The 23,589-nt window shown below is 30.2% G+C and overlaps 1 protein-coding gene across 1 annotated transcript in view; it reads right to left on the reverse strand.

Moving 5' to 3' along the window:
* Positions 1-23,589, reverse strand: part of sha (shavenoid) — a 152,874-nt gene that overhangs the window by 16,626 nt on the left and 112,659 nt on the right. The window contains exons 5-7 of the mRNA XM_080158013.1: positions 15,886-15,954; positions 13,931-13,997; positions 10,734-11,212 (exon numbers count right to left, since the gene is read on the reverse strand). Coding sequence (XP_080014139.1) covers positions 10,734-11,212; positions 13,931-13,997; positions 15,886-15,954 — 615 coding nt within the window. The remainder of the gene's footprint in view (positions 1-10,733; positions 11,213-13,930; positions 13,998-15,885; positions 15,955-23,589) is intronic.

Genomic DNA, 23,589 nt, shown 5'->3' on the forward strand with positions numbered 1-23,589 from the left:
CAGATTGTTGTGGTATTTTTGTGAGAAGTGGATCTCGGCATTCTTAATTAATTTATTTCTACCTTTATGGAATTTTTAAGGCATTATTCAATGAAAATTACTTAAAACATATGAAAAAGTAAATAAAAATGCAATTTGAAAAATTAGCTTCGCGATCACTTTAAACATATGCACATTCATTTAGCCATTTAAACAAACACCATAGATACATACAGAGCACAAAAATGTAGATTAAGATTAATATGGTTTTGATGCTAATAAGAATAATAGAACTTTGACAGCTTTAAAACCATTAAAGGTTCAAATTTTTTTCATTTTCTGCCTTTCTTTATTTCATTAGTGCAGATTATACCTGCAAGCAATGTCATGGGTGCGCAAACAATTTAACCGCGGTATCCAGCGCATGCCCATTATTTTTCTTCACGCAAAATGAGCGCAAATTAAAAGGTGTTTAGGGGCGAAACTTAAAAATACAACAAAATGGTTAATTTTGCATATTTTACCCCATACATTATTTGCCTTCCAATTTTGGGAAAGGACTTTTTACAAGAGATGGGCAATCCAAAAACGAAGTCTATTATTATTTTATCAATAGTTGCATCTTATTAAACAGCCTAACTCTCGGCTAGTTTTTGGATATTCGTTTGTCGCAAATAAGTAAATCCGCAACCCTACCGCACTAATTTGAAAATTCTGCAATTAACTAGATAATTCAAGTTGGCAGCCGTAAGATGTCTATTAAATAAAATTTATCAATTTACTAAGAAAGTAAAAATGCATTGTACTGCTGAACTGTTAAAGATGGTTTGTGCAATTATTCTAGTTAGCAACACATATAAATTATGTGATTACCCCCACTCTCTCTCCCACCTCTCTCTACCACCTCTCTCTCCCTCCGCCATCCTACACTATATCTAGAAGCTAGTAAGGTAAATGCACATCATTTGGTATATAGAGAACAAACAATCTCTCATTATCTTTAATTATTGTTCAAAGTTTCCCTAATTAAAGAAAAGTCTTATTCTATTAATTTAGCTTTTTTAGTAACAGAAAATAAGTAGAAAATGCAAATGAGAATATTTTGCACATTTTTTGGCATATTAAGTAAAAATAAGAAAAATAATACAACATATTTCCCACATAGGAATACGACAAAATTAATTAAAGAGTAGATGCTCATTGATGAGTAGAATCTTCACAATTAATAGATAATTCATCTCTGGTGTATAACAAATCCACAATATTAACCCAACTGTCTATAAGTTGATATATATAATGGTATGCTGGTAATTATTCCTATGTCTGCTTTGTGGTTATACACATTTCAAAGGATAACATAATTGCAAAATTAAACAAGAACAAACTTTATACATTTAGAAAAATATCAAAACTTATTAATAATAGATTCAAGAAAAAATTTTTTAAAAATTTTATTTTGGTTAAAAGCAAGATTAATTTTGATACTTTAATTCTCTCCTTAAGGCCTCCACTTTTTTTGCTTACTGCTGTGTGTGTGTGTGTATTTATATGTAATGAGTCATTCAAAGATTAAAATCAACACTGACATTTTATTAAAATTGTCTTATTACCATAATTTGTAGCGAGACTATTTATTTTTGTTTAAACACTCAGGGACAAGGGATGTAAACATTGGAAGTATAGGAGTTTCTCAAGCCTTAAAGAACGTACTATAAACGTAGAAACAGAATTTTAAAAAGTCTATATGTCAACCATATTTAAGTAAAATGGTTTTTTTTTAGAGATTTTAAACCCTTAAAAGCTTGCAATACCCTAGCGTTTTAAGTTATATAATAAAAATTCCTTTCTTTTTTTATTCTAACTACTTTACGTTGGACATGACGGTCCTTCTTAAAAAACTTTTGGTACTTGAGGATTCTTTCATATCTGAATTTGAAAAACTAATTGTTCACGTCCCTTATCCCTGTGAAACACCTAGGCTAATAACTCATTGTTTGTAAGTCCTTAAACCTTAAATGTTAACAGGGACAAGAACTATTCTTCTTTAAATCTTGTAAAGTAGAGACCCATGCAGGAATGGGTCAATTGAGAAAAAAATGAAATCTCATACAATTTTCCAATTGTCTAAATTCAGAAAGAAAATATTGCTTTTAAAAATAAAACAATCATTCACTTTTCAAGGCCGTTTTTAAATATGCAGACTTTATCTGTGCACCAGGGAGTGACACTAGTACCCAAAGTTTTATAATAACGTTTTCTTATTCGTTGGCTTGACAACTTTGGGATATTTTATTGAATTTGAATGGTTGGTTCATTAAGCTGAATATCTAAACTTTTCAACCACTAATTGTAATCTACAGAAGGGGTAATTTTGTGTATCATATTAACAGACGGAAAGAATTTTTATGAAACATGTTCCTTTCAGTGAAGCTGCACTTGATATATATTGTGTTGTACAAGGTACAAGGTACATGTACTCAACAAGTATACATATGTACATGTTTTCAACTCAACAACACATATCCATTTTTAGTAACAAAGATTTCTTTCAGTTTAGAACTGTCCGTCCGTCCGTCCGTCTATCCGATGACGTAATGATAGCTTTGAAAGTAGATTTTGGAAACATTCTTATATTTATAATTTTGTATGAAGATTCTGTGACAATAAATAATATAAAAGTTAGGAATGATGTTTATGTTTTGAATGGTAGAATTATTCTACTGATTTTAATTAGAGCATGGTAATTCCTAGAGCTTTAATGTATTATTTTATAAGTATAAAACAACAACTGTCCAAAGTAGGTACAAAAATTTTAAGTATCTTGTATTTTGTGCAATTTACAATATATGAGCGAAGATGTTTTCTAATATCAAATTCTGCTCCCTTCTTTGATATTAAAAGTATTTTTACGCTTGTTTGTTAATTGTGTCATTATATGAACTTTGCTTTTATGCATGTTGTCGTCCTTGTTTTAAAGACACGAGGCCATTTCCCGTGTGGTTTGTGCAGCGCCAAATCTTATCTGCAAATCTGAACTCATTCTACAGATCTATTCTACACTACACTCTTAAAAATTTTTATATTTTCTTAAATCCAGATTTTATGTTCTTTATATTTTCAAAAGCTTTTTAGAAGCTATCTTTAAAAGCAGCTATTTAAATTGCTGCTGCAAAAAATGAAAAAAAACGTCAACTTTGTTAAACAAAAAAAATCATTATTATATAGAAATGATTATAAAATTAATTGAAAATTGACGTCAAACACCTTCCTTCCTATTTTGGCTTAATTCACTATGTTAGAATGCGCCAGTCATAAATTCAGATGGGGCAAATCGATTCCACTTTTAATAAAAATAAATATTTTCACCCCAAAAAAAAAGATCGTGAAACTGTACTGTTTTTTGTATAAATTTCTAAGTTAATTTGTTATTATGAAAACTCGAAATAATTCATTTTTTACAGTGCCTAACGATAGTAAAGTCTGAGCTAAAAAAATAAAGATATATATAGACAACAAGCTTATCAAAGTTATCAACATGTCACATATGGACCTCATTTGTTAACAAAAATTGACATTTTTCCTTCATTACCGCGATTATTATCTTTTTAATAACACCACGGCCTAGTTTGAAACAAGGACAAAGGACAACAAACACCTTATAGCAATTTAGAAGTAAAACAATAAAGTATTGTACAGTAAAATAGGGAATTTTGTTAGGTCTTGCTTTATAAAAAAAATACTGAATATGGCACTTTTGTTATTGTTTAAAGTATTTTTTTTTTAAATTCAACCAACGAACAAGGAATTTACTTGTATCGGTTATACACGAAATGACAACAGCACAAGCCCTAGTTGTTGAGAAGCTGCGCTACAAACAACAAGGACAAACCATTTTTTATAATTTGGCGTTCTTCAAGGATATTTACTTTAGGCTTCAGTTATTTGAACTTTAAGTTAAAGAGTTTTTGGGATGGTACAGTTTAAGATTATCATCTATAGAACATCAAATAAGGGGGGTGATCTTTATAGAGATAATATCTTTATATTAAAAAAGGCTTCCTAAGATGAAAAAGCTTTTTATATAATGTATTGTAAAGATAGACATGCCCTACAAAATTTTGATGGACATATTGATAAAAAAATGATTTCAGATTTTTTTTCTCAAAATCATCTAATATTGAGGATAGAATTACTAAATATATAGTAGATGGAGATCAAGTATAGGAAAGACACTTAAATCTTCAATTAAAGAAGTAAGAATTTGTATGTATGAAGCAAAATATCTTTGCAACTGCTGAACTTATTTAGTTATGTTTGTAAAGTAAATTTTACATATTTAAATTATGTTTTTTTTCCAAAATTTATTTAGAGGCTATACTGAATTGGTCTAGCATTGTCTTGATTTTATTGGATGATTTAAAATGTAATTGTAAATAATTTGATCAATTGATGTACAGTAGACTGGCCCAAAAAACATGAATTTTTAAATCTTTACCATATTAATTTGCGCATACCTTGAAGTTGTTACCGGCTCAAATGTAGACCTTTTAGTGAACACTAGACCTCTCTACAATGAAAATTGATCTCGAAATTTCAATCTCAAGCTTTTTATCAAAAACTTCATATTTTCATGATTTTAACAAGAAATGATTAAAGAACTGCCAACCTAAAAAAATGAAACAAGAGTTTAAATATGAAGCAATTATAAAAAGTAGGCAGAACCGCCATTCCTGCCGAATAATTCCGAAAAACGTCTAAAAACATTGTTTTATTTAAATTGATAATTTGTGTAAGAAATTGAACTAAAACAGTAGCTATTAGTCTTATGAGAGGAGAAATGATGAAAAACTCAAAAAATATATGTTTTAAAGACATAAAATAGGAAAAAGTGTTTTTAATAAATTTCATGGCTCAACAGACATTGTCGCCAATAAAGAGACAACCTTTTTCAATAAAAAATTAAATGAAGGTAAAAAACATGCAATATACGTATTCTCATATTTAACTTTTACAAAAAGCATACTAATAAAAAAAATAATATCGCAAAAAAATAATTTGATTGTTTTTTATTAAACCAGGAATAAAGAGTAAGGCTTATCTTTAATTATTTTTCTTCAATGATTTTGCAGTATGAATTAGCTTTCCCAAATTATTGTTATTGTACATAAATAAATTTTTATACTTTCTTTCTTCATATGTTTATTCCTGGTGATTTTAATATTTTATTTCAATGTTTGTAAACAAACAGACAGAAAATTTGATGTTTTGCCTTATATCTGGTGTAAGGCTTTCTTAATTTGAAGAAGAAAAGGTGAAAATAAATATGCATTTGACGAGATAGCGATAGATTTTTTCTTAAAATCAATTATGGGGCTAAAATCTACAAACAATACATAACCTATTTTTACATTGCGCACATTGAAAAGCGATTTAGACCTTCATTTGGGCCACACTAATGTACAGTTACACCCATATTAATGACAAAGTTACTCATTTTGTAGATTAAAATTATTGGCGGAAAAAAATAACACTGGAGGTTTGTATACAACCCAAATAAGATTTAATAAAAGTTTTCTTAAGCCAATGAATGGGAGATCGTGTTTATAAAACTTTAAGGACCAGAATAATTTACAGTCTAATGTCCTCTCCCTCCGTGCAATGCATATTTAACATCCAATATATTTAATATTTGATAGTGTAAGGTCATTTACATCTGTCTATAATTGATTTTCCTTGGTAGATACAATAAATAAAAAGTCTAAGTACTAAATTACACCCAAACCTGTATGAAATGTATTTTGCCAGGGAGGGAGAGGACAAATCAATATAAATTAACCTGCATACCTCCGACCTAACTTATAACAAGCTATAAACAGTACAATTTTTTAATATTGGGAGGGGGGCGGGTGTTAATTGATTGTCCATTGTCCTCTCCCTGGTATATAACAAACTGCATTAGTAAAGGAGGCACTACCATAGCTTAAATGTCCCTCTTCCTACATAATTGCCTGCAACATCATTATTCAAAGTAGTAGGACTCTTTCTACTGTAAAATTAATACTTTTTATATGTTATAATGCAGCAAAATAATAAATACTAGGACACATCTATTAAAACTTAGCCGGCAAATGATTTCCCGAGCAGCTGAGCTCTGCAAAAGTAGGCAGTGGGTGGCCGGTTCAATTTGCATGGACCTAGATACACACATTTACATAAATTGAAAATATCTTTCAAATCACATGGCAGTACCTCCCCCCCCCCCCCCCAACAAAAAAAAAACATCTATAGTGTTTTAAACGTTGAAGAAAAACGAGTCCCGCATGGGATGAAATTATGAAAAATATGGCGGTGTTGTTTGAGGGGTTTTATATGGTTTAACATTGGGTTAAGGGGAATTACCCATAAATTTGTTTTTTACAACTCAAATTCAGGAAGTAAACGATATTATTTGCTGGGTGGATAATTCAAAATATGAAACATTAAAAATTATCTGTAATGAATGGGTAAACCATGAAAGAACCGTTGACATTCTTTAGACGTTATCATCGACATAACGTTATTTAAAAGGACAAAATGATATTTTAAAAAATTGCTTACAAGATTTAACATCATTAAAGACACGTAATAGACTTTAAATTTATAGATTGCAGTAACAGGAGCCGTTCATTTAAATATTGCTCGAAAACTGAAGGAGCAGAACCTGCAGGGTTATACCTGGACCCTGGATTATTTTACCTGGCACCTAGATTATTTGTTATAAACTTTGAAAAAATATTATAGTATTTTGCCAATGTTTTTATGTTTTGTTGAAGTCTACAAAATATTTTGGTTCTCTACCTGGATGACATTGCCAGGCTTGCTAGCCTCATAATCGTTCAGCAAAGATTTTCACCCAAACGGGTTTGAGATGACAGATTAAGCTTCGGTGCCGAGCCCAGCATTATTGTAAATGCTATATAAAGCCAATACAAAAAGGTTCATAGCTAAAACAATTTATAACATTTGTATCTATTTAATTTATCACATGTTGATATTCAGACATAAGGCAAAGGTGCAAGGTAGTACACACAAAAAACAATCATTGTTTTACACTATACAAGTGCGCTGTCTGCTATTCACTGTAAGAAATAATTCAATTCTAATACTAAAAGATTTTAAGAGTTATTTTTAAGGTTACCTAAGTTTAGAAATGCTATTTTGTTTTACTTTTTGCGATATTTGAATTGCTCTAAACACTATGAGACATAAATGGACGGACAAAAGTAAATTAATTTTGACCTCTAAAATAACCAACCACTTTTCAGTCAGCTTCAGAAGAATATCATATATTCAAGACTAATAAAGCATTTATTTGTTTCAAATACACAAAAAAATTTGCAAAAACTAAGCAAATAAATAAAATAACAACTTCTTTTTAATAGTGTATAAACTATTACTAAAAATTAATGATTATTTCATACGGCGCGGATATGAAGTCTTTGTTTAGCAAGCACAAAAATAATTGATCATTCCATTGCAAATATACAGTAGCTACTTAATATAGTTGGGATCATGAAACATACAATTGTAAGGTAGATACTTAATATAAAAGGTACCGTGAAAACTTTAATAATACGATAGCTACTTAAAATAGTAGGGATCACGAAACCTGCAATTGTAGGGTAGTTACTTAATATAGTTGGATCATAGAACCTACAATTGTAAGGTAGCTATCTAATATAGTCAGGATGGGATCATGAAACTTATAATAATAGAGACTTTACTTCGTATAGTCGGAATATGATCATGAGACTTACAATAATACGATAGCTGCTTAATATAGTTGGAATCATAAAACCTACGATTTTATAGAATCTACTTTATTTAGTTGGGATAATGAAACCTACAATAATACGGTAGCTACTTAGTATAGTTAGGATCATGAAACCTACAATAGAATTGTAGCTACTTTATATAGTTGGAATCATGAAACCTACAATAGTATAGTAGCTACTTAATATAGTTTGGATCATTAAACCTACAATGATACAGTAGCTACTTAATATAGTTGGGATCATAAAACCTTTTAATAATACGCTAGCTACTTAATAAAGTTGGGATCAAGAAACCTACAATAGTATAGTAGCTACTTAAAATAGTAGGGATCACGAAACCTACAAAAATATAGTAGCTACCTAATATAGTTGGGATTATGAAATATACAATTGCAGGGCAGCTACTTTATTTGGTTGGAATCATGAAACCTACAATAGTATAGTAGCTACTTAATATATAAAATCTACAAAAGTATAGTAGTTACTTTATTTAGTTGGGATCATGAAACCTACAATTGTAAGTATTTTCTTAATGAAGTTAGAATGGAATGATGAAACCTATGATTATAGGGGGGAGTGAGTAAAGCAGAGCAGATTCCCTAAAAATATATTTTGTACAAAAAGGACACATTCAATATAACTGATAATTAGTCATTATATTGTTTATTTGGGGAATAATTTAAGGAATCTCTTTACCACCCTCTATATGTGTTGTATTGTAAGTATAAAAGTCGGGTTAAAGACAATATAAAATTTTAAATGTAGCGAACCAAACTTCCACCCCCCCTCACTTAAACTATTCTAAGAACATGATTCTAAGCCCCAGTGTATAGAGCTCTAACACAACTGGGCTTTAGGTCTGCGAGATATTTTTCAGGAGAGGCTTTTATAACGCACAGAAACCTAACCTAAATAAGAAACAAAGGTATAAAATATGGGGAGGGGGAGACCTTTGTGGTCAACTGTGAGTATAAAGGATATTGCCAAGACATTGATTAATCATATTTATTTTAGGCCGGAAGCAAACCAGAAAACAATTACACAACAGGGGTATAGGGATATACTAATTGATGATGAGTAACCCCCTACCCTAAACAAAAAAATGTTAAAATTCTGCATTTAAACCTTGAATATAATATTTGACTGTGGAATGATTCAACTACTATTGTCCCTTGTGTCCCTGATTTCACCACGAACTCTTTAAAACCATTTAGGGTACACTCATTGAGCTACGATTATTTGGAATTTAAAAATGTCAGATTGTCTGTCTGTAGCGAAATATCTCAGAAGGTGTAAAGCTTTTTTTACACTCTCAAAAAATACTCCTTCTTTCTTTACAACATGGAAAATGTCAACAAAGAAAGAATTTATTTGAATTAAATAAAAATGAAATAGACCCTAACAGGGTTTGTTTGTTTTTATGTATAGTATAGATACGAAATTCATTTTTATTGATTTGTAATAAAGCAAAATATTTCATTTTTTTGCGAATGTTGATCCAGCTCCTGTATAACTATTAACTAAGGCAAAATACAACTAAATAAGACCTTTACTTTTAAAAAAATATTTCTTAGATTGACTTGCATTTTTTCTTTAAAAAAATATATTCGTAAACATTTCAGTTTAAGTCAAAATTAATAAATACCTAATTTAAATACGTTACTACAACAATGTAATAAAACCTATGATTGCAAAAAGTGTCTGAAATTTTGTGCTAAGCATAGATTGGCAAACATTTTCACAGGCATACAGGGATAAATAAATGGATGCTAAATCAATCTTCCACAACTTTGCAAAGAGTTTTCCCAAAAGGAGAATCTCTATTAGCACAAACAAGTGTGGAAAGATTGATTTATCTTCCATTTCCTATCCCATAATCCGTTGCTTTCAATTGTTTGAATATTATAAAGAGTAAACAAAACTATAGACAAAACCTAACATTTTATAAATTTACATAATAGCCTCAAACTTTTCTACCAGTGAAAAAATAGCAGTTTAAAAAAATCATTACCATACTACAGAAAAAAAATCATTTTGTAATAGCTACCAATGAAATAATAATTAAAAATTTGGGACTAAATTGGTTTTCATTGCACTGTTTTTGTTGGATTTTTTTTTTTTTTTTTTTTTTTGGGGGGGGGGGTTCATTTATGTTCCATTTACCTACACCTAAATCTATGTGTTTATTCAAAATACAGCGTTTAAAGTTAAGATAACTCAACCTTTGACTGGCTATCTTTACAAACAGAAAATGTGTCTATGAAAGAAACCAAAAACATATTAACTGTTTGAAATGAAAGTTAATAAATTACGAAACAAATGAAATTATTTTCATGATGACAATATAGGTGTGCTTCCACTTCCGCATATCATATTCAAATCATAATAAACGCAAATTATTAGTACAGCTCAAAATACCCCTTCATAATGCTTTATTCATCAAGCACAAACTTATAATTATTTTCTATTGCTTATAAACTGATGTACGTCCCTAATAATGATCAACATAATTACCCTCTCTGTAAGATTATGATAAGTGGTTGAAACGTTTGGACACTCAACTTAACTGCAACCAATCAAACAAAATTCAATATGGATCCCCAAAGTTGTTAAACTAATAAGAAAAGTTATTATAAAACTTTGGAGGCTAGTGTAATAAACAGCCCAATGTCCCCTCCCTCCCTAACCATTGTGTATATACGGATAAAATATATGGATGTGCTATTATGCGGGAGTGAAAGCACACTGAAAAGATGACTGCTATGAATAATTTGACTGGTGAAAAGATTAATTATTATGTCTGGCTTTCATCATAAAAAAAACATATTCCACTTTTGTATATTTAATTCTAATAAATAATGAAATTATATTTATGTGAAAGTATTTTGAAGTGAAGTTACTCATAAATGTAATTGCTCCGTCAAAATAAATGCATCTTACCTTTGTGATATCATAGATATGGTCATGATGATCATTCCCATCTCCTGTGTGTAGGGAGCAATGCATCCCGTTGCCATCCGCTTGACCACTGCCGTTCCCGACAATCCTGCCGCCGTTGGACGATCTTGTGCTTTGGCGCAGTTTACCGCCGGCGTTTGGGAAGTAAGGATTAAATCCGCTGCCAAATCGGGTGTTGAGGTTACTTTGATCTCCTTCTAAGCCGAGGATCCGTGAGGATTTATAGCCCAATCCTGGCGGTAACGGCATGTTCAGGAACTGTTCACGCAGCCGCTTGTCCCGCTGGTGGCGCCGACGGATTAGTATGAATATAATCATGGCAAACAGGTAGAGCATCAAGAGGAAGCCTGAACAGATGCCGATGGCAAGGTACTCGCGTTCAGTCAGCCGTTCTGTTCCCTCGGACCCGGTACCGCCGCTTCCTGCCCCTTGGTACACACCGGCGTCTTTCCGTTTCTTTCCTGAAACACATTACATTATCAAGAAAAAATGATATAATAGAATAAAGGATTGAACCATTACAAAAAAACATCCATTCCCATACAAAATTATTTGAGAAGGGAGGGGTAGAAATTTTAAACTTTCACCAAAATTATATATGGAATTTCTTTCTTTTTTTGACAATGTATAAAAATATAATCTTTTCATGGATAATCTTTTTATTTGTCAAAATTTTCTTTAATCCACATCTGATGGTACCAAAAAGGTGTTTTTTTGGTGTTCAGAAAAAAAAACATATAAAAATTATAAGCTTAAATAATTCTTGAGTATTTTATCTATCATCAAATCAAATTATAAAATGCAGATCTCAAAATAAAAGCTTTCGAGTTTAAAAAGCATAAAATTTCTAATAACTAAGTTTATGGAAATCATTTTTGGGGCTAAAAAATGTATTAAATTGGCTAATTGTAAAGATTTTTATTTTTATTGTACGATAACTAAAAATATTGAACAATACATAATGCATCAAACTGTCCTATGCAGGATTTTTAAGAATCAAAAAAAATTTGTGTTCATACCTTTGATCAAATTTAAGTTTTCAATATTTTAGTCAAACATTGCTATCTTATATAAAATTTTAAAATCTATGTTTAAGTTTTTGTAAAAATCTTGAAGAGTCATGCATATTTCTATCAGCATTTTTCTCATATTTTCAACTACCTCAGACAGAATTTATCACATAAGAATTGGTGTAAGGAATTGCGAACTTACTATTGCCTTTTCCCTTACTTTGGGGCGGTTTTAGGCTCACTCCCTTTTCGACAGAGCCCCTAGATACTAAGGGCGAAGACAATAGTAAAGAAAAAATTTCTCTCCGAAGTGTCAAATCCAAATTATTGTAAAAACATAATGGAAAAAATCTACCAAAAGTTAAATTCTTTCATCCGAGCTTGGGATTTAACAAATTTTTGTATCCCTTCATAAATTTTTGGTATGGAATCAAATTTATTTATGTATGCAATTCTTAGATTTCATTTCCCCTAAACTATGTTTGGAAATTATATTAGCCCTCTCATTGGAAAAGTTAAACTTGTAAAAAAATGTAGTTTTTTCTGCTAACCCCACTCGTGAAAAATAACCCCCTGGCAAAAATCCTTCAGGATGTTATTTCTCCCTCGCTCCCTTAAACTTATGTAATTTAAATTGAAGTCACAAATTGATTTTCGAGGATGATGAAATAATCTTTTTCTGTTTGTTTGAGTTTTGATGGGCGGAGGGTAGGGGGGTGGGGGCATGGTGTTAGGTTGTAAAGCTAATCCCTGGGTTAATCCTGTTCACAATGATGCAATTCTTCACATTTTTTTACATTTTTATTCACAAGTTACTTTTAAATCAGGAGGCCGGGGTGTAAAGGTTTGGACTTTAATTTAACAATTTTTCTACAATAAAAATGTATGTTTAGACAATTGTCAATATTTAGTAACTTTGCTTTGTTTCCATTAATACATTTTATGGTTCTTCTGACTTATTATCATTATTGTTAAAACTGGTACTCCTGTCCTACTTCAAATTACAAGCAAGGCTGTTATTCAAAATCTGGCATCCCTGTCTTGTTATGACTATTATTAAATCTGGTACTCCTGTTCTTATATAAATTACAAGCAAGGCTGTTATTCAATATACGGTACCTCTGTCTTATTATTTAATCTTAATCTAAATTAAAGACTGTTTGTGTATATCTGGTACCCCTGTTTCATAATTGTTATTATTTAATGTGGTACTTCTGTCCTAATACAAATTGCAAGTCAGACTAGCAGCCTATATTTGGAAGATTGCTTAATGGTTAAATTCTTTCTATCAGAGAGAAATGATGTTGGGGAAGTTAACAAACAAAATTGCTTACTGAATTTGAATATTATGATTCCATAAAATTAACTTAATAACTAAATAAAATCTCCTTTATCTTTTACTTATTAGGATTGTAGACTAAACTTAATTTCTTAAATCAACACTTAAAATAATTTTTTTTTGCTAAATTATATTAACAACTAAAGTTAACTAAATATAATTTAAGGAGAAAGAGGTTAATGGGGAAAAGCAACTTAAGAAGAGGGTCATAAATAAAGGAGAAGAAAAGATTAAGAAAAAGAAAAAAGTGGAGGGGGGGGGGGGCTTTTCTGGTAAATGAATTGTAGTTTTGCAAAATTAGATTTGCACTGTAGTGTACATTTGTAAATGACCCCCTTTCCCCTTTAACTAAGATTGTTTATTACCGTAATTTTTTGTCAATCACATAATGTTTTTATTTCTAATATATGTTATTGATTTAATTAAGATAAAAATCTTAAAACTATTAATTAATTTTAATTCACTAATGGTATACCTAATACAATTTGTAAATTTAAACATTAAATATATGATTCTAAATCTATCTTTTACTTAAATTTTATATATTTTGTAATAGAATTATTTCTTCAGCACATAAGATTATACGTTTTACATACCCATACTTTTTCAAACAATTTATTTAATTTATAACGTTACTAATAACTAAATTAATACAAAATTGAAAACCCATAGAAATCAACTAAAATTGATGTCCTGTTTTTATATTTATTTTAATAAAATAAAATTCTCCTCAAATGAGGAAAAATAGGCTATTGACTTTTCATCAATAATTATCTATTAGGTATCCCATTGAACTAGTCCAAGAAACTGGTCAAATAAATAAGTCATACCTGGCGACCCAGCCACTCTGAAGGCAATACAAGGCGAGTACAGCGAATTCTCTTTTCTGCTTAAGTCCTAAAAATAATATTTTATAATTTTATTTCTTACTAGCGGATGTGCCCGTGTCATCTAGGGGCTCTGTAAACAAAGGGTAGAAAAATAGCCTTACACCATTCCAACTCTTAGATCTGAAATTATATAGCCTAAAACTATCGTGGGATATATGTGAAGCTTCCCTTATAAGAACTCAATAAGTTCAGTAGTTTTTGAGATCTTAAACTTGAGACAAAAAGTCTTACTATTTTAATTATAAAATAGGATAGCAAAAAAATTAATAATCTTTATAATAGTTATTTTTCGCATCGTATTATAAACGGCTTTCCGCGGATACAGAATGTACAATTATAAGATTAAAACTAGTTTATTTAGCCCCGAGGTGCCGAAGGCACCGGCTAAAAATACTGGTTTTAATCTTATGATTGTACATTTTTATATTCGTAGAAAGCTGGATATAATACGATGCTAGACATAGTTTTTTCGTATGGATGAGAACCGGTTCCTATCCACAGGATTCGAATGAATACGAGAAATAATGTTATTGTTATACTATATTACAACTCAAATATCTAATACTAGCAAATCAAAGGAGTCATTTCATCAGAAAGAAAGACGGGTGGAAACAGTGAGATTTAGACTAATCATAGGAATCATCTCAAGAAATTACAGAAGCATATATCCAAAAGCAGCGATAAGGTGACATTTGGTGTAATGGACAAAGTGAGGCAGATAGCAGATTCTTAAATGTCAGAAAAATCATCTAAAAATTTCAGCTGTTTATCTTTTACAACAGTAGAAAATAACAGATTTAACTGACAAACATTTGAAATTGCAAAGTAGCTTCGCTACTTATAAAAAAGATAGATACATAAATGTAATAAATGGAGAAAGCTTTGTTTTCCTTGCCATATTAATATTCTATTCATAGAACACTCCCATACTGATAAAAAATTGTGCACATAAACAAAAAGAAAGGTTCAGTCAGAAAGAAATAGGCAAATGATGAAATTAACAAAATAGACCAAAAAATATATCTATTTCATGTTATTATCAAATTTTCAAATTGAAAAAAGATATATTGCCCAAAACTTAATGTGCTTGTAAATTAAATTCTCATAATAATTAATATCAAATGACAAAATAGCTAAAAACCTGAAATGAGAAGCTCGAGAAATTCAGTCGTAAGCAAGATCTTAACGGTCAGACAACAAAAACTTACTACTTTAAGTTTATTATTCCTTTTTCCATGGATTGAATAATAGAAAATATTATTATTCAATTTGACCATCTTTTTCAACATCCCTTAAAATTTTCATACTTTAATATAAAATGTAGTTTAAGATCTCAAAACCAATCGTCATATTTATATGATACATTTATGTGTCTTGCTCTGAGTTAAAAAAAAAATCTTGACCACTCATATTTGCTTTTTGGAAAACTTTTAAAAGCCTATTTCATAAGAGCATTACAGCTGTCTAATTAGGGTTTTTAAACGAACTATTCTTTTATGTAATTGAAGTTGCCAAAAATATTTAGCTTCAAACCCTATTTGCAAAGTTTGGGGTGGTGGGGGTCATATTAAGCTAAATGGAAATTTACAAGTTTTGTAATGATTGAACATAAAAACACAGGTCAAAACTTTCAAATCTGCTTAAATATGTAATTTGTTTACTCAAATATGTATACATGTGTAGGAATGTATATACTATCTAAATTTTTCATATTAAATGAACATTATTAATTTTCAAAAAATTTCTCTTCATCACTACAAAATGACAGGTTATTATAAAATTCCATTATAGAGTTCTTCCGTGATAATATAAGTGTAATTGTCTGCGGATATGAAAATAACAGGACTAAATTCATCCTGTAGTTCTGAATTCATCCTGTAGTTCTGAATACTTACCTTGCAGAGAAGGTTGACAAGAACCAATCTTCCTTCCAGGGTGTCCAACAATTTGTCATCTCCCATCCACTAAAAAAAGAAAAAATGTTTTAACAGGGTGTCCAAATTTTAAAATATTACATTCTTAAACATTAAAATGATGTAATTGGTATCCAACAAACTGAAATGAGAAAATATTAAGTCAGGATTTCCAACTGTTTCTCTCTCAATTAGAATAAACAAACAGGTTTATGTTTACAAAATAAACGAAATTTAGTAATATTTGCCTTAGTGAAATAATGGATGTAGAATAAGAGTGGATATTATGACAGGGGATAAATTGTCAAATTAGCTTGCAAACATGGAACTCATTTATTTGTCAGTTCGTTCATCCAGTGGTAGGGGAGGTGGTGGGGTAAAAAGGTTTCGTTATTTTAACCCGCTGCGTGTTTCACTTTATTAAAGGACATGAAAATCTGCTGTTACTTTCAAGTAATATCTATTTGTGAAATTTATAAAAAAAGAAAACTAAAATATACTTTTTAAATGCCCAAATTTGTGATAATATGTATATCCATACACACATATGTCTAAATGCATTAGATGAAACTATTTAAATTCCACTCAAAAAGATATCCTCCATCATTTTGTTATCAGTGACATGCGCAAAAATGGGAGGTAAAAATTTTTAACTAATGGATGTTGAGGCCATTTTATCGCGATGTGTGCATTTAATCTAATTTCTCACATTTTTAAAGGGTGTTTTATCGCCCCCACAAAGGGACTTTATTACAGGGTGTTTAAACAAAGGGAACTTTTATAACATTATGAAAACATAGATATGCAGTTGAATCAAATTGTTCAAAGGTATAAAAAAATCTAAAATTTTATAACAACAGAAGAAAAACTCCCCTCCCCTAATAAGTTAAATAAATATATGTTTTGCAATATGTAAACAGTTATATTATGTTTGCATAGAAAATTCATATTTTTATGGATTTTAATTTGTAACTGTTAATTGTTAACTGCAATTTTCTAAGTGTTTTTTAGACGGTTAAGGGGAAAGATGATATTAAATGTTTATAATAAATATTATCATTAAAGATAACTTTTTGGGTAAAATTGGCAAAAATTTAAAAAAAAAACTAAAGGTGGACAATTAAACCTTATGCAAGTACCTAAAAGAATCACACCAATTTTTTTATTCTGCCACATTTTTCGCTCTTTTTCTGTTATATAACATTTTTGTAGCTTGTTATTAATGAAAACAGTTATTGTTTATGCTGTAAAACTAATTTGTTTAAGTCCTATTTCTAGCTAATAAAAGTATAAGCACTGCATACTAAAGTTAAAACAGTGAGGAAAATGAAAATCTTTTTATGAAATCGAGACTACAATTAATATTATTTGTTGATCTCAATATTGTATAATTACCGTTAAATTGATGAACACCCCCAATGATGATACACAAAATTACCCCTTCTGTAGATTACAATTAGTGGTTGAAACGTTTGGACACTCAACTTAACCAACCAATCAAACAAAATTCAATTAATGTACCCTAAGTTGTTAAGCCAAGAGTTAAGAAAACGTTATTACAAAACTTTAGGAACTAGTATAATAAAAAGCCTATTGTCCCCTCCCTCCCAGATTTTTTTCTCTATAGATACAAAGTATGGGTTTCATTAGCCTTACTGCAACACCTTAGAATTTAAATGCATTGCAATATAATTTCCAAGTATTTCATAAGCTATATTTTTGTCAAAACTGTAATGAACTAATATAACTAATATGTTGTTCAACTCCCTTTAAAAAGATTTATCCTATTATATAAAGTAGTAAGGTTTTCTTGTTTGAAGATGAAGATCTCGAAAATAACAAAAGAACTGATTGGGTTCTCCCTTTTAGGTAAGATTCACATAGGTCCATTGATGGCTTTAGGCTATTTTATTTTCAGATTTAAGTCTTGCGATGGTTTAAGCTATTTTTCGAATACAGAGCCCCTATGCCTAGGCGCGCAGCAGCTAGTATTTAAAATAGTCTTAAACTTTGTGAAATTTTTCATTCTAGTTGCACTTTTGCAGCTATAGCCGAAAAAATTTGTAACATATGTACATACAGCTGCAGCCGCAACTTTTTTTCACAATCTAAAGCTGTTTTAATGCTTACTTTTATTAAAATTTATCTGATGAAATCTACCGAAATTATTTTAACCTTTAAGAAACCATTATTATTAGTTAAAGCATTATAGTAATAATTTGTAGTAATAGTAATAAATATAGCAGCGCGGTAAACAAAGAATCTATATCGCAAGCTTACTCATCCTCTCTTTAGTTTAAAGACTTTTACATAATTTAAAAACGTATTTCTTTGTTGGTTGATCGAAGAGCGACTTCTCTGTAATAGTTATATCTCGCATCGCATTTGAAACAGCTTTCCGCAGATGTAAAAATGTACAATTATAAGATTAAAACCAGTTTTGCTAGCCCCGAGATGCAGAAGTCACAAAACTGGTTGTAATATTATGATTGTACATTTTTATATTCGTAGAAAACTGGATAAGATATAATAATGATTTTTCAGTATGGCTTAACACCGGTTCTAATCTAGCGGATATTCATAGTTTCCGAAGCCATACTGGAAATAAGTTAAACATTTATAATGAGATACACTTTTGTCTTTGTTTTATTATCATCCTTGTTATTTTCATGTCACAAATATATTATACACAGGCCTTGCTGACGAAAATCTCAATAGTTAAAAGGAACAGCATTTGCAAAAGTTTACTAAAAATAATATTAAAAATATTTTCCAATATAGATTATAGCTTTTTATTTTAACTCCATTATAACGGGGGCTTAAAAACACCCACAGAATAATAGTTAAGAGTAGAAAAATGGAGGAGGGGAGGGTATACAAGGCGTTTGTATAAGAATGAGTGACAGAAAAGGTATTCTTATTTAAAGCAGAACATTCTGTTCCCGCCCATACCATTACAAATTCATTAATATACAGGATCAAAACCCAATATAAAACTTTAATAAAAATTTGAATATAGACATTTTAGTTTGTTTAACAATATATCTATAATTTTTGGTTACAATATCTTTTGAACCCTTTTTTTTCCTGTAACAAGATTCAAATCTTTCCAGAAAACTATGTAAAGTAACTTTTAAAGAAAGGGCAACCCTAATTTTATCCTTGATTTCTTTTGGGGGTAAATTGTTTAAAATCTAATAACATAAATCTATTTTTAACCTAAATTTACATAGAGTCTTAAACATCCATCTTAAATATCTATGTGTATTGGCCTAAAAAAGTAATTCAAATAATGACCAATATCAGTGGTTTCAAGGACATTCAGAAAAAGGGTTATTTTGCCAAGAGCAGGGATTACGGGATCGAAGATGAACTCTTTAGGTTGGTTCTTTTTACCAGGGGATCAACAAAGCCCACTTCCACCAAAAAAATAGGGGTAGTGTAATTATTGGGGGATGGTCACGGATCATTCGACGGGGTCGAAAACGAAATATTAAACTGAAATGTTGCAGACCTCCTCTTCCGAGGGTTACCTCGCCAATGCAAAAATACTATCTCAAGTTAACATGCTTTCAATACTGACTTTAGAAGTTTCATTAAAAAATCAAGCTTCATAATTTATACTGTTTTTTCCCTTTTATACATCTCAAAAAAATTATCTGATTTCTGATTTAATAAGAAAAAAGGTTTTAAAATGTTAGAGTGTCCTTTTAAGTAACTAACGTCTTTCCATCAAGATCTTATAAAGGTATGTCCTATTATTTCTTACATCCACACTACAAATTTTACTTGTAAGGAGCTCTTTTGGAGAAATTCATGTTCATCTTTTTGTATTTTCTGACATAATAAAAATAAAAAGCGTTACTTAAAATATCACCAGATTATTATTATTAAAACTTCTTTTTTTGCGCTGTGTTGAATTAGGAGTCCGCAGATAAGAAAATTAAAAGTTATAGGTTTCTTCTCTTTTCTTTTCTTTTTCCCCGATTTGATCAGGATTTATTTCAGTGGCTTTTTTTAAGAAAAAGAGTTGCCGAAATACATGGATTAATTCGGGAAAGGGGGAGGGTATATTCCCCCAAAGCTCCTGTAAGTAACACTCTAGAGTCTCTAAGTGCTGTATATTCAGAAGGGCAGAAAATTAGACTGGCAACACAACTCGACTCAATAATGAACTTTTCAAGTCTTAAATTAGACAATACTTTATCAAACATTGAATCAGGAGCTGGGGAGCGCCCCCCCCCCTCCCCTCCTTATATCTAAACCCCACATTTAAAGTGTTTACAAAACTGTGGAAAATAATAATTAAAACTTTGTACCAAATTAATAACAAGGTGTCCTAAATTATAAGATTATAGTATGGTAAATGGATTTAATATTACTTGGTTCTTGCACCAGATTATCATGTAGTGGCTAAATTAACGACCCCCACCCCCCTTTTACATACATGTTAGGAAAGGACAGACCTATGTACATGTCCTTACTATAAGAAAAGCAGCGAACCAAATATAAGGAAATGTTTTTATACTGTTTTGTATGTTAACCTCAATTTTTCCTTACCCTTTGATAGTTCTCAGTATGTAAGTTACAGGGATAATACAATATACGATAAATTGATCTACATTATACAATATACACCCTTGATTATGATAAACAAAATTATCCACAATTCAGTTAGAACTATTGATGTAAAAAAGTTGGACAATGCTTGTTTGACCCAAACAATCTAGATTTGATGGAAGTAACCTGAGTTTTAGAACCAACGATTGAGAGAACTTTGGGTACCAGTATAATTTAAGGTCCAATGGCCCATTTCTCCCTGGTAAGTTATAGGGTATAGTAGTAAATATTTACCATAATATGATGTCAATATTTAATAAGTTCTTTGTTCAGAGGAGAAGATATAATATAATTAATAATATAATTAACTGTGCTTTTCAGGGAAGTTTCATGTGGTGGTTTATATAGTTTCAGGTATTTTTTTCAGAAACAAGCCTCTAAATTAGATAAATCATTTGCATTCGAAAGAGAATTTTAAATTGCTTTGTTTTTTTAAATTATTGATAAAAAATCTGACATATTAAAAATATCAATACTTGTAAATGTTAATTTTATTTTTACAGCAACAGTATCGGTTTTACAAGGAAGTTGAAACAAATATAATCTCTCTAGGAAACCCCATTTGTTTAGAGTAAAGCTTCTAAAAATACCATTGTTTCTACAAACAATAATGAAGATTTTTTATGATTTCGTTTTGGAAGAAAGGTTTTATTTTTTTAACTGCAATTGTTGAAAATTTAGGTGTATTACAAAAAAAATGTTAGTTGATTATTCTCCCCAAATTAAATTAAAATGTAAAGGTTTGTTTTTCGATATATTAAGATGTATTTGCTTATTGTTACCCTTGTTTAATTAAAATCTTATTTTTCCATACTTTATGAACCATAACTAAGATTGTATTCAAATAATAACATCTTTTTAGTTCTTAAAACTTTAATATAGTACGGTTTGACAGCTTCACCCATTTTTCCTTTAAAAAAAACAGCTAAGCCGCAGTTTTTGCAAATTCTCTGTCAAAACGTACAGAATACAACTATTCCACAATAAAATATGCGCGACTGCTTGGCTCTGACTTAAATTCAACATGTTATATTGATTAATTATTATTAAAAGCTTTTAAATAGTTAACTAGATGATTTATATGAATTCTATCAATCAATTTTTTTGCGAATACACCACAATTGAAATCAATTATTAATTGCTATTAAAAAGATACAAAGCGTTAGTTGAAACACATTACATTCTTAAATGAACTCTTTTTACCATTCCAATCCTTTCTTTTTGGTTACACAGCCACTCTATGATTCAAAGTATGTCCGAATGTCTGACGCAAAAATGTGTAACCTGTAAAAGTATCTGTAAGTTTTTTAATCTGTGCTAAATTTGATGGATTTTATGGAACATGCTATCAGATTTTCTTATGTATTTCAGTTTAATGTTCTTTTTTTCTTCTGAAATACTGTTTTTATTTTAACGATGTACTTCTCTCGAAAATATTTGTTCTTGTTTTATCTTGCCTGGTTTAAACTTAGCTTTTTGCCAATTGTAATTAAGCGCGGCATCCTTAAGAATCCTTATCATACAATTATTTCCGCTCTTGCAAGCAACAATGCCAGAGACTTCTTGATTAACGATCAAATAGATGGAAATTCGGCTCAACAATTGTAAATGATTGTTTTGTTTTCAGACACTTTTTGTGCTCGGGTTTTATAGGCTGGCACAATTGAGATTTTATTCTCGCGCACATGCCACGTATAATTGTGGAGTTTTTGCGTTCGGCATTATGCGCGTAATAAACGTTTATAGATGACAGAAGCTCAATCTTCATAATTGTAAGGTGGTAATGGTAGAAACTAAAAGTAAGGCTACTTTTTAAAATCAATAAAAATTGGTTACTATGTTTAATATTTATGAAACTTCAGAACAGACTTAGTATGTTTTGGAAAATGTTAAGCATGAAAAAATGAAACATGTTGTCATGAATTTAGCCTTTAAATATATATTTATTGTCTATTGCCCCCTCAATGTAAAATTGCCTGGTGTTATTTCCTTCCCAATGACAACTTTATACCAATAACAATGAATCTATAAAATCCCTATATTGAATTTCAATGTATAAATAAGAATTAAGGATTAAGTGTGTAATATGTATTTATTATACTTGGTGTATATAATTCATACATGCTAAGGGATTAAGCACGGCTTTGACCAATTTAAACAATATTTATTAGCGCTGCACTAATTCATAATCTTACTACTTTCCAAAACTCCTCTTTTAGAGTGAATTATATCAACCTGGATGTTCGGCTACTTTAGCTTCTTATCCTATTATATGAAGTTGAAAGGATTTTTTTGTCTGTCCCAGGAAGGTTTTAGGCTATTTAATTTTGATTTTTAAGTCTTGGGGGAAGTTTGAGGGTATTTTTTTGCGCTCCCGACCCTTCGAATACTGAGCTCCTAGATGATAGGGGCGCAGTCGCTATTTAATGAAGTTGTATTTTTGTACTGTAAATATATCACTGAATTTGATATATTTGTTTAGATTAGTCATATATTTCAAATATTTCATATTTTATTTTTAAAATAGCATGGAAGATATAGTCTAAAATTTCCAAGGGTGGAATGAAATAATAACTTACAGACAGAGTCAGTCCCTAGTTAATGAGTAGTAGCGCTTATACAATGAAGTTAAGAGCACTTGGGCAGTCCTTGCTATAAAATGAGCAATGAACAACATGCAGATTCAAATTTCAACAGGAATTCAGTAAGGTACGCCATCACTTCCACAATATGTAAGGACTTTGGGGGATAATGAACGATGAAATAATGTAGTCCCCCAATTATGATAAACATGCAAAGTTATCCCAATCTAAAATAAATATCTAAGGTTTGTGCAACTCAAGAAAGTCCCCAATGTTGCTAGGCAAACAAACAGGATATTTTGAATTTTAAATTTTTGAGCCCCTATAATTTACAGTCTAATTTAATCCCTGGTAAATTGTGATTTATTATCACAATCCTTGAATTATTAATAAAATACAAACTGACCCTTTTTATTTTTCGTATATGAAATAATATGCGGCTATGGCAATCTGCGGAATTGATGACTAACCATCTGTAATTGTA

Source organism: Acartia tonsa, chromosome 4 (assembly GCF_053477335.1).
Source record: "Acartia tonsa isolate MP-2025a chromosome 4, ASM5347733v1, whole genome shotgun sequence".
NCBI classification, from domain to species: domain Eukaryota; kingdom Metazoa; phylum Arthropoda; class Copepoda; order Calanoida; family Acartiidae; genus Acartia; species Acartia tonsa.